This window comes from Trichosurus vulpecula, chromosome 7 (genome assembly GCF_011100635.1).
Source record: "Trichosurus vulpecula isolate mTriVul1 chromosome 7, mTriVul1.pri, whole genome shotgun sequence".
Lineage (NCBI taxonomy): Eukaryota > Metazoa > Chordata > Mammalia > Diprotodontia > Phalangeridae > Trichosurus > Trichosurus vulpecula.
The window spans coordinates 8,522,381-8,534,933 of NC_050579.1; the positions used below are offsets into that span (position 1 = coordinate 8,522,381).

Here is a 12,553-nt window from a genome sequence, read left to right on the forward strand (position 1 = left end):
ATAAGACTTTAGATTTATATCTCTTGAATATTATATTTTGAAATTAGACAGACCATTCTTTCAGCCCTTGGAAGTCTGCTTGAATTTGGTCATCACCCAACATATTAACTGCCTCGCCTACTTTTATGTCTGTTCCAAACTTGTCAAACACACTGTATAAGTATCTTTACCCATAAAAGGACTATGCAAGGTGTGGCTGAGGGCAGAGCCCTGTGATTTGGCCTCCTGGAAGTGAAGGCTGATCTACAGTCTATGTGGGTGTTGAAATTAGGCAGGCATCTTTTCAAGCAAGGACCGTGTTTACAACATGACTTTGCATGCCCAGTCAAAGATAAACATTAATCTGTGGACTTAGGTCTGCTTGGAGACAAAACTCCGCCTCAGTTTGGTGGGAAGAGAAGAGAGATTTTTCTTTATTTACGAGATGAAGGCTCATATTGTTCTCCCTTTGTATTGGGTAGTAGGAAGCCTTTTCTTAATATTCTGGGGCATGGCTGAAAATAAGAAACTCCTGGTTTTCCCTCAAGATGGAAGTCACTGGCTCAGCATGCGGGATGTGATTGAAGAGCTAAGTAAGAAGGGGCATGAAATTGTGGTGCTAGTGCCTGAAGTAAATTTGCTCCTTAAAGAATCAAAATTCTACAAAAGAAAACTCTACCCTGTCCCCTACCCCCAGGATGAACTGGAGAAGCGTTTCCAGACATTTGGCCATAATCTCTTTGCAGAGAGGTCTTTCCTGAGCGCAGCCTGGGTTGAGTATCAGAATAACCATCTTGTCATTGACATGTTCTTCCTCAACTGTGACAGCCTGCTGAAGGACCATGAGACCATCAGATACCTCGAAGAAAGCCAATTTGACACCCTCTTCACAGACCCAGCATTGCCGTGTGGGATGATCCTGGCCGAGCATCTGTCCATACCTTCTGTATACTTTTTCCGAGGCTTTCCCTGTGCTTTGGAGCACACGATGAGCAGGACCCCCAACCCCGTGTCTTTCATCCCCAGGTGCTACACTGCCTTTTCTCACCACATGACCTTCTACCAGAGAGTGATCAACTTCCTGGTGAATGATTTAGAGACCCTCCTCTTTAAGGACTTGTACACAAAATACCTAGAGATTGCTGCTGACTTCCTAAAGAGAGAGGTGAACCTGCCAACCCTCTATGGACAAGGATCCATTTGGCTTTTGAGATATGATTTTGTGTTTGAGTATCCCAGGCCCATCATGCCCAACATGGCCTTCATTGGAGGAATAAACTGCAAACAAAGGAAAAGACTGGAACAGGTTTGTCATTTTTGCTTTCTTGTGCTCTTCTATCTCCTACCCCTGCCTAGGCCCTGCCAGCAATGGATATCTGGTTAATGCTTGCTGGCTGGAACTGACATCCATTGAAATGAATTAGTGGATGGCCCCTTTCCCCATCACTGACTCAGCAAATCACACAGTTGTTGTTCTGGACAGAGGAGATGCTGGTCCCCTGAATTTGTGCATGTCTGCTGACTCAGGGGGCAGACTGACTGACTCTATTCCAATAGAGAAGGGGGTGGAATTTCCAACTAAGGGAACAACTAGGACATTGCCTGGGAGCAGGAGTGGGGGAGCAGGAAGGAAGGAAAGAAGGAAAGACATAAAGGAGGAAGGGATGAAGAAAGGGAGCAATGAAGGAAAAAAGAAAGGAAAGAAGGGAGGGAGGGAGGAAGGAAAGAAGGAAGGGAGAGAGGGAGGGAAAGAGAGAGGAAGGAAGAAAGGAAGGAAGAAAGGTAGGAAGGAAGGAAAGAAGAAAAGGAGGGAGGAAGGAATGAGGGAATGAAGAAAGGAATGGAATAGTAATAGCCATGGACTGCAGGATTCATGTGCATGTTCCATCCCTACTACATACTTGCTGAGTGACCTGAGAAAGTCACATTTCCTTCCTGGTTCTCATTTTCCTTATGTGCCAAGTGAGGCACTGGGGCTTGCTGCTCTCTGAGGTCCCTCCTGATTCTCTTTCTATCTATTCTATTGAGAACTATAACCTAGTTTCTAATCCCAGCTCTGTTACTTTCTGAGTCACCTTGGGTAAGTCATTTCTCTTCGGGCCTCAGTTTCTGCATCTGCATAATTAGGGGATTGGACTAGATTATCTATTCCAACTCTAGATAAATGATCCTTGGGGAAAATGTTTGTGCTGAGGAGAACAGGAAATCAATTTGGGGAGGCAAGATGGGACCAATCCTAAAAGTTTAGAACAGAAAGAAATCTTTATTTATATATTTTTATTTATTTTGTTACATTGTTCCCAATTATACGTTAACAAATTTTTTTAACGTTCTTTATCTAAAAATTTGATTTCCAAATTATCTCTTTTCCTCTCACCCCTTGAACAGTCAAGCAATATGACAGCAGCTACACATGTGAAGTCACAGAAAATGTATCTCCATAGTAGTCATCTTGCAAAAAAACCCACAAGAGAAAAAGACAGTAAAAAAAAAGAATGCTTCAATCTGCATTCAAGGTTCAGGATTAGAAAGAAATCTTCCAGTAGATCTGATTGAATATCAGGTTTTTCAGATGAGGCCACTGAGAGCTGGAGACATTCAGTGACTTAGCCAAGATCACAAAGTGTGTGAGGGACAGTTTCCTGAGCCTCTGTTCAGGGTCTCCGTGTTGATTATACTACTGTCTCTATGGGAGAGGGGAGATGAGAATGTAGGAGATGGCAACAGGGAAGTACTTAGCATGGCACCACATGTGATGAAGAAGTGGAGTGGCCAGTCAGCAACTTGTAGATTGTTCATTCATCCAAATGGTATTTATTAACTCTACTCTGTACAAGGCATTGTATTGGGCTCTCAAGGTGATGTCAGGTCAAATCAATAAGCATTTATCAAAAGCCTACTATATGTCAGACTGCGCAAAGTGCTGGATATATAAAGAAAGACAAAAGGACAGTCCTTGCCCCCAAGAAACTCACTGTCTAAGGGGGGAGACAACATACATATGCAGAGCAAGTTAGGAGATGATGAAAAGAGCAGTAAAAAAAGTCAAGGAAGGCTTCCTGGAGATGGTGGGATTTTGTTTGGGACATAAATGAAGCCAGGGAGGTCAGCAGGTGGAGCAAAGGAAAGAGAGCATTCTAGGCACTGGGGGACAGCAAGAGAAAATTCCCAGAGCTGAGAAATGGAGGGTCTTTTTTGTGGAATAGTCAGGAAGCCAGTCACTGGATCCAAAAGTATTTGTTGGGGCTTAGCCTGTAAGACGACTAGAAAGATAGGAGGGGGCTGGTGAGGAAGGACTTTGAATGTGGTGAGGAGAGGCTATAGCAGAGTGGGGGAGGGTCAGAATTAAGGGGGCATATCCAAGAGATGGTTCTGAGTTAGACTTGAGAGGACATGGTGACCAATTGGTAATAGGGGGTAAAAAAGAGAGTGAGAAGTTGAGGATGTCACCTGGATTTCCAGCCTGTGTGCTTGGGTTGGGGGGAGGAAACGGTGGTGCCCTTAGCAGTAAAAGGGGAGTTTAAAGTGAGAGTTTGGGGGGAAGAGAATTACTTCTGCTTTGGACATTGTAAGTTTAAGATGTCTCTGGGACATCCAGGTCAGGATGTCTTATAGGCTTTTGAGAATGTGACCCTGCAGGTCAGCAGAGAGGTTGTGGATATAAAAGGAAAAGCAATATGGCCCCTGTACTCAAAATATAAATGGATCTTGGTGATAAGGAATATGAAGATCAAAGAAATGTGATCCCTGCATTGAAGGAGTTGATCATCTTAGACCTGGCAGTGTGGTGGGGAAAGCTGAGCAGTGGGACCCCAGGGGAGGTTGTTCTGTTCAGTGAAGTGGGACAGATAAGACTGTATTTGACACTTTGTGGAGTCTGTGCTACACCTTCCCTCCACTACCTCAAATCACACTCTTCCTTACTTGCTCATCCAGGGTGGTTATTGCCCATGTCTTCTTAGAAATACTGTTGCTTTCTAAGTGAATTTTCTTTAGGTCTTCTAATACTTCAGGAGAACTGGAGCAGCTTCTGGGTTATCCATTGGTGTTTGATCTGAGCTTCTCACCTCAAGAGTGGCCCACCTTGTCTTATTGGCCCACATTTCCTAGATAATTCTCTTATGCCTTCTCTTGCACATTGATCCTCACCAGTAATATGTTGACACCAGATCAGTGAGCAAATGAAATATTTTGGTTAAGAGGAGGAGAGATCAATGGAGAGGGAGAGGAAGATAATGACATTTCTTTTAATGATTAATCTAAGGAAGTCAGTCATGTAAGTGAAGAACCAAAAGTTCAATCTCTCATCAAAGTACCTTTTGCCACATAAAATTTAGTGCTTCCATAACCAAACAAAGATAAGCCACACAGTAGTTAAGACAGGGAAAGGAGTGTGTTTTACAGACCCTGCTCTTTCTGAGGTATCCTGGATGTTTCAGAGATGGCCCCAGGGCTCAGACCTTGGTCTTGGGCTCTGGTGGGGCTGTCTTTCTGTGCTTCCTGCCTGGGCTTTGTCAAAGGGAGGGAAGCTGCTGACGATCCCCATGGATGGCAGCCACTAGCTCAGCATGTGTGAAGTGTTTCAGGAGCTCAGCCTGAGAGGCCATCAAAGTGATGTGCTGGTACCAGATCTGTCCCAGCGCATCAGGGAAGGCCAGTCCTACTCTTTGAGGACCTTTCCAGTCACTTTTGGCAAAGAACTTTTCAAGAGTTAATGGGGTCTCATTTCTAATTGAATTTGACCTGAAACCTTTTCTGAGGAGATTATTTTTGGCATTGGTATACCCTTTAAGATGGTGAGTGACATGGAACTTAGCTCTTGTATGGACTTGTTCTATAACAAGGGCCTGATGAAGTCCCTGGAAGAGGCCCACTATGATGCCATTGTGACTGAAGCCCCTCTTCCCTGCAGAGCCCTGATAGCACAGTATCTGTCCATTCTGGCTGTTTATTTCTTGAGAGGACTCCCCTGTGGTTTAGATGCTGAAAGCACTCAGCGTTCAGACCCATCTTCCAGTATCCCCCATTGGCCACAGAAATTCCAAACTAGATGACATTCCTACAGAGGGTAAAGAACATTCTATACCCTTTGCCCAATAATGTGCCCACATGATATATTATCTTTTGCAAGGCTAGCTTCAGAGCTCCTTCAGAGGGGTGTGAGTATAGTGGATGTTTTGGGCCGTGGATCTGTGTGGCTTGTGAGGACAGACTTTGTGATGGATTACCCTAAGCTCATCATGCCAGACATGGTCTTCATTGGAGGCATCACCTGTGCCAGTGCCAAGCAGCTCTCTCAGATTGGTGTGTGATTCATTAGCCAACATTGCAGGTGCCACTCAGTGGGTTAATTAGAGTGTCTTTTTGGTAACAGAAAATCAGGTAGATTTTTAATTAGTCCCCAAACTTTTGGAGACCCAGGGTGTGGTGAGATTACCTTATAAGATTTGTGACATTTTCTGAATTAGAACTGTGGGGTTGGCTTGAGGTAGAGGGATCTGTCTGAGTGGTTTTGTTTGTAAACACTGTTTGCCTTGGTTTCTTTGTGTTTCCATTGCCTCTAGTTCTCCTGTCCTTCAGGTCCTTACGAATCAGGACACCTGGTACTACCACTGACTGACACTGTGGCCACGAGTAAAGAGTCTGGCTTCTTTGCAGTTTATTTTCCTCTTTTGTCAAATAAGGCAGATGTAATACACAGACTTGGGCTTCTTCAATGAGTCCTTGGTCATAGGATCACAGACTCATAGGTTGAAACATCCTCAGAAACCATCTAGTGCCTCCCCTCATTTAAAAATGATGAGAGGCAACCTGGTTGGATGGACAGAACACTGGAGTTGAAGTCATGAAGACTTAGATTCAAACATTTTCTCCCTCTGTGATGCTGGGGAAGCCACTTACTGGACAGAGACGCCTATTCTCTGGGCTTTAATTTCATCATCTATAAAATGAGCCTGGACTCAATGACTTTTAAGTTCTCTTTGGTTTCTAAATCTACAAACCTATAGAACTGAAGGCAGCTAGATAGCACAATGGACAGAGTGCCATATCTAGATTCAACAAGACCCGTATACAAAAATACAGTCAAAATGGGTTAGGATTGATTTAGTAACAAAGGCTGATACTCTAAGCAATTTGGGACAGCAAGGAATAGTTTACGTGTCAGATTTATGGGAAAGGGAAGGATTCATGACCCAACAAGATACAGGGGGTTTTACAAAATGCAAAATGGATAATTATGAGTATGTTAACTTGAAAAGTTTTTGTATAAACAAAAGATTAGGAGGGAAACAGAAAACTGGGAGAAAATCTTTACAATCAGTGTCTCTGATAAAGGCCTCATGCCTAAAATATACAGAGAATTGAACCAAATTTATAGGAATACAAGTCATTCTCCAATTGAGAAATGGTCAAAGGATATGAACAGGCAGTTTTCAGAGGAAGAAATTAGAGATATCTATAGTCATATAAAAATGTTCTAAATCACTATTGATTAGAGAAATGCAAATCAAAACAACTCTTAGGTACCACATCTCTCCTGTCAGATTGGCTAACATGACAAAACAGGAAAATGATAAATGCTGGAGAGGATATGGGCAAATTGTTGGTGGAGCTGTGAACTGATCCAGCCATTCTGGAGAGCAATTTGGAACTATGCCCAAAGGGCTATATAAAAATGTGCATACTCTTTGACCCAACAATACCACTTCTAGTGCTGTATCCCAAAGAGATCACACAAGTGGGAAAGGGACTTGTATGTACAAAAATATTTATAGCAGCTACTTTTGTGGTGGCAAAGAATTGGAAATCAAGGGGATGCCCATCAATTGGGGAATGACTAAAGAAATTGTGGTATATGAATGTAATGGAATACTATTCTGCTATATGAAAGGAGGAGCAGATGAACTCCATTAAAACCTGGAATGACTTAGACAACCTGATGCTGAGTGAGGGGAGCAGAACCAGGAGATCAATATACATGATTACAGATACACGGTACCTGTAAGGACTAACTTTGATAGACTTGACTCCTCTCATCAATGCAAGGTTCAAATACAGCCCCAAAAGATGGAAAAACCTATGAACATCCAGAGAAAGAATTATGGAGTCTGAATGCAGATGGAGGCAAAGTATGTGCTCTCTTTTTTTTCTTCTTTTATGGTTTCATTTCTCCTTTCTCATGATTTATTCCATTGGTTATAATTCTTCTTTACAACTGGACTATTATGCAAATAAGTTCAATGTGAAGGTAAATATAGAACCTCTGTTGGATTACATGCCATCTTGGGGGGAAGTGGGTAGGAGAGGGCGGGAGAGAAATTTTGGAACCCCAAAACCCATGGAACTGAATATTGTAAACTAAAAATAATTTTAAAAAATAGATTTGAGAAGACTCATCTTACTACCTGTGTGACCCAGGCAAGTCTCTTCACCTGTTTGCCTCAGTTTCATCATCTGTAAAACGAGCTTGAGAAGGAAATGGCAACACTCAAGTATCGTTGCCACGAAATCTCCAAATGTGGTCATGAAGAGTTGGACATTACTAAAAAGGATTGAACAACTATAACAAAGTAAAATTCAAGTTCAGTGAATTTAAGTGATTTGCCACAGGTCATGGAGATAGGAACCTTAGAGGCAAGTGCTACATGATGAACATATATTTTCATTAATATATATATATACATATATATATGTATACATACATATACATATACTATATACATATTATAGTTTTTACCCAATTACATTTTAAAACAATTTTTAACATTTCTTTTTCTTATTTTGAGTTCCAAATTCTATCCTTCCACTTCTCCCTCTCTCCCTTCCCTGAGACAGTAAGCAATCCAATGTAGATCATACATGTACAATCATGTAAAACCATATTAGCCATTTTGTACAAGAAGCTTCCTCCCAGCCTGTCCTTCCTTACATATGTTTTACTTCTGATGTCGGCCTCCCCTCAGTCTGCCCTCCCTTTTATCATTCCCCCTTCTATTATTCCTATCCCTTTTTACTTCCTTATAAGGTAAAATAGATGTCTGCATGCAATTGAGTGTGTATCTTATTCCCTCTTTGAGTCAATTCTCATGAGAGTAAAGTTTTCCCACCACTCCCCTCCATTATAATAGCTCTTTCCTGCCTCTTTTATGTGAGATAATTTACTTCATTCTATCTCCACCCCACCCACCACACACACCTTCTTCTTCCAGTGTAGTCTTCTTTCTCACTCCTTTGTTTTGTTTTCGGGGGGATCATCCCATCAATGTCACCTTGTATCCACACTCTCTTTCTATGTATACTTCCTTCTCATTGCCCTTTTTCTAAAAAAATTCTTAGGGCTTACACATATTACCTTGCCATATGGAAATATAAACTTTTCAACTTCATTGATTCGCTTATGTTTTCTCTTGTTTATTATTTCTCTTTTTATGTTTCCCTTGAGTCTTATGTTTAGAGATCAATTTCTGTATTTAGTTTTGGTCTTTTAATCAGGAGTGCTTGAAGGTCCTCTATTTAGTTAAATATCTGTTTTCCTCCCTGGAGGATCATACTCAGTTTCAGCAGCAAGACCCTGAACATATATTTTCTATATGAAAATATCAACATTAATGATATCTCCTCCGGATATAACAAATATGATTTTTTAAAAAATTTAATTCATTTAATATATTTAGTTTTCAGCATTGATTTTTACAAAAGTTTGAATTACAAATTTTCTCCCCATTTCTACCCTTCCTCCCACTCCAAGATGGCATATATTCTGGTTGCCCTGTTCCCCAGTCAGGCCTCCCTTCTGTCACCCCACTCCCCACCCATCCCCTTTTCCCTTCCTTTCTTGTAGGGTAAGATATATTTCTATGCCCCATTTCCTGTGTGTCTTATTTTCTAGTTGCATGCAAAAACTCTTTTTTTGTTGTTTTTGAACATCTGTTTTTAAAACTTTGAGTTCCAAATTCTCTCCCCTCTTGCCTTCCCACTCACCCTCCCTAAGAAGTCAATCCATTCAACATAGGCCACATGTGTATCATTATTTATAACCCTTCCACAATACTCATGTTGTGAAAGACTAACTATATTTTGCTCCTTCCTAACCTATCCCCCTTTATCCAATTTTCTCCCTTGACCCTGTCCCTTTTTGAAAGTGTTTGTTTTTGATTACCTCCTCCCCCTTCTGCCCTCCCTTCTATCATCCTCCGCTTTTTTATTTTCTTCTTCCTTCTTTCCTGTGAGGTAAGATACCCAATTGAGTGTGTATGGTATTCCCTCCTCAGGTCAAATCTGATGAAAGCAAGATTCACTCATTCCCCCTCACCTGACTTCTCTTCCCTTCCCTTCCAACAGAACTGCTTTTTCTACCTCTTTTATGCGAAATAATTTACCCCATTCTATTTCTCCCTTTCTCCTTCTCTCAATATATTACTCTTTCATCCCTTAATTTGATTTTATTTCTTTTAGATATCATCCCTTCATCTTCAACTCACCCTGTGCCCCCCCCCTCTCTCTCTCTCTCTCTCTCTGTCTCTCTCTCTATATATATATACTCATACATATATACATACATAAACACACATATACATATATACACATATATATGTGTATATATATGTATACACACACACACACACACACACACACATATATATATATGCATACTCCCTTCAGCTACCCTAATACTGAGGTCTCATGAATCATACATGTCATCTTTCCACGTAGGAATGCAAACAAAACAGTTCAACTTTAGTAAGTCCCTTGTGATTTCTTTTTCTTGTTCTTTTTCTTGATTATCTCTTCATTCTTCTCTTGATTCTTGTGTTTGAAAGTCAGATTTTCTATTCAGCTCTGGTCTTTTCACTGAGAAAGCTTGAAAGTCCTCTATTTTATTGAAAATCCATATTTTGCCTTGGAGCATGTTACTCAGTTTTCCTGGGTAGGTGATTCTTGGTTTTAATCCTAGCTCCATTGACCTCTGGAATATCGTATTCCAAGCTGTTCAATCTCTTCATGTAGAAGCTGCTAGATCTTTGGTTATTCTGATCGTGTTTCCACAGTACTCTAATTGTTTCTTTCTGGCTGCTTGCAGTATTTTCTCCTTGATCTGGGAGCTCTGGAATTTGGCGACAATATTCCTAGGAGATTTCTTTTTGGGATCTGTTTGAGGAGGCGATCTGTGGATTCTTTCAATTTTGATTTTGCCCTGTGGTTCTAGAATATCAGGGCAGTTCTCCTTGATAATTTCTTGAAAGATGATATCTAGGCTCTTTTTTGATCATGGCTTTCAGGTAGTCCAATAATTTTTAAATTATCTCTCCTGAATCTGTTTTCCAGGTCAGTGGTTTTTCCAATGAGATATTTCACATTGTCTTCCACTTTTTCATTCCTTTGGTTCTGTTTTATAATATCTTGATTTCTCATAAAGTCACTAGCTTCCACTTGCTCTAATCTAATTTTTAAGGTAATATTTTCTTCAGTGGTCTTTTGGACCTCCTTTTCCATTTGGCTAATTCTCGCTTTCAAGGCATTCTTCTCCTCATTGGCTTTTTGGAGCTCTTTTGCCATTTGAGTTAGTCTGTTTTTTAAGGTGTTGTTTTCTTCAGTATATTTTTCAGTATTTTTTTTGGGTCTCCTTTAGCAAGTCATTGACTTGTTTTTCATGGTTTTCTCACATCCTTCTCATTTCTCTTCCCAATTTTTCCTCTACTTCTCTAACTTGCTTTTCCAAATCCTTTTTGAGCTCTTCCATGGCCTGAGAGCAGTTCATGTTTTTTCTTGGAGACTTTTGTTATAGGTCTTTGATTTTGTTGACTTCTTCTGGCTGTATGTTTTGGTCTTCTTTGTCATCAAAGAAAGTCTGAGACTGAATCTGGGTGTGTTTTCACTGCCTGGCTATGATCCCAGCCAACTTACTTGACCCTTGAGTTTTTCAGCGGTGTATTACTGCTTGTAGAGTGAAGAGTACTATGTTCCAAGCTTGGGGGGATGCACTGTTGATTTCAGAGGTATTACAGCCAGCTCTGCCACACCAACACTCCTCCTTCCCGAAGAACCCCCAACCCAGACTGGACTTAGATCTTCAGCAGGCTGTGCACTCCTGCTCTCATCTGCCACTTAATTCCTCCCACCAGGTGGGCCTGGGCCCAGAAGCAACTGCAGCTGTAGTTCTGTAGCTGCCCCACTTCTGCTGCCCCCAGGACGGTGGCTGAACCACTAACTCTATCCCCCTGTACCCAGCAGCTTTTCCCACTAATCTTCTCTGTTGTCTTTGGTGTTTGTGGGTTGAGAGGTCTGTTAACTGCTGCAGCTCACTGATTCAGTGCACTAGGGCCTGCTCCAACTGGCTCCTGGTCTGGTTGGTCTGCACCGCCCACACTGTGCTCTGCTCCACTCAGCTCTGCTCCCAGCTCCATGTGGGATAGACCTTACCCAGAGACCATCCAGGCTGTCCTGGGCTAGAGCCCTGCATCCCTCCGCTATTTTGTGGGTTCTGCAGTTCTTCTCTGTTGCCTTTGGTGTTTGTGAGTTGAGAAGTCTGGCAACTGCCACAGCTCATGATTCAGGGCACTAGGGCCTGCTCTGGCAGGCTCCTGGTCTGGTTGGCCCATGCGGCCCATGCTGGGCTCTGCTCTGCTCCCAGCCCCTTACGCAAAAGTCCTCACCCAACAACCATCCAGGCTGTCCTGGGCTGGAGCCCTGCTTCCTTCTGCTATTTTGTGGGTTCTGCAGCTCTGGAATTGGTTTAGAGCCACTTTTTATAGGTTTCTGGAGGGACTTGGAGGGGAGTTCACCCTAGTCCCTGCTTTCCAGCTGCCATCTTGGCTCTGCCCCACAAATATGAATTTTTAAAAGTATACATGTAGCAGTGACCACTTTGGCCCCACTGCCTAAACACCAGTTGAGAAACATTTGAACCTTCCTCTGGGGCTAATTAGGGAGGTCTAGGCACTTGGCAAATGTCTCTAACTCCCATCAATGATGTTCACCCAGTGTAGCCACTAACAGTCAGATTAGCTTTTACAAATCAGAGTATATTCACAAGTATATAAATTTATTCACCCAACTCATGGGATTGAATCCTTCACACACCATACCACCTCAGTCTCTGTGAATGGAAGGAAGATTAGGTCCCCAGCTGAGTTCAGTTCCTACAGAACCTAATCCCAAGTTCAAGTCCAGGCCCTCACCCTGGGCTCATGTCCTGGGCACCCTGACTTCTTTGACCTTCCCTGGCTGGCTAACTGCAATATCCAATTGGATTCCTGGCTACAAGTCTCCTAGGACTCAGACTCCTGGGTCTCATGGGCAGCACTTCCAGCACCTGAAAAGGAGAAGGACAAAGCAACCAGAGACTGTAGTTCCATTGCTCAAGGCTACAAGAGAAAGGCAAGGGGAGGGGGGAGGAGGTGTGGAGGGAAAAGTATCCCCCTACCCTCCTGGTTCAGTTCGTGGCACCTGCTCTGGAAGTGAACTGGAATCTTCACCCTTCAGACGCAACAGGAGAGAGAAACTGTCCCATTCTGGCAATTTTAAAGACCCAATGTGGACCTGGATATCGATTCAATTAAAAGGGACTCCTCCA

General features: G+C 42.3%; 1 protein-coding gene across 1 annotated transcript in view; it reads left to right on the plus strand.

Annotated features, from left to right (window-relative positions):
* Nucleotides 1–250: 250 nt before the first annotated feature.
* The window catches only part of LOC118856154 (UDP-glucuronosyltransferase 1-6-like), a 41,313-nt gene continuing 29,010 nt past the window's right edge, over nucleotides 251–12,553 (plus strand). Inside the window, exon 1 of the mRNA XM_036766275.1 lies at nucleotides 251–1,285. Within this exon, the coding sequence (XP_036622170.1) occupies nucleotides 425–1,285 (861 nt within the window). The 5' untranslated portion in view covers nucleotides 251–424. The remainder of the gene's footprint in view (nucleotides 1,286–12,553) is intronic.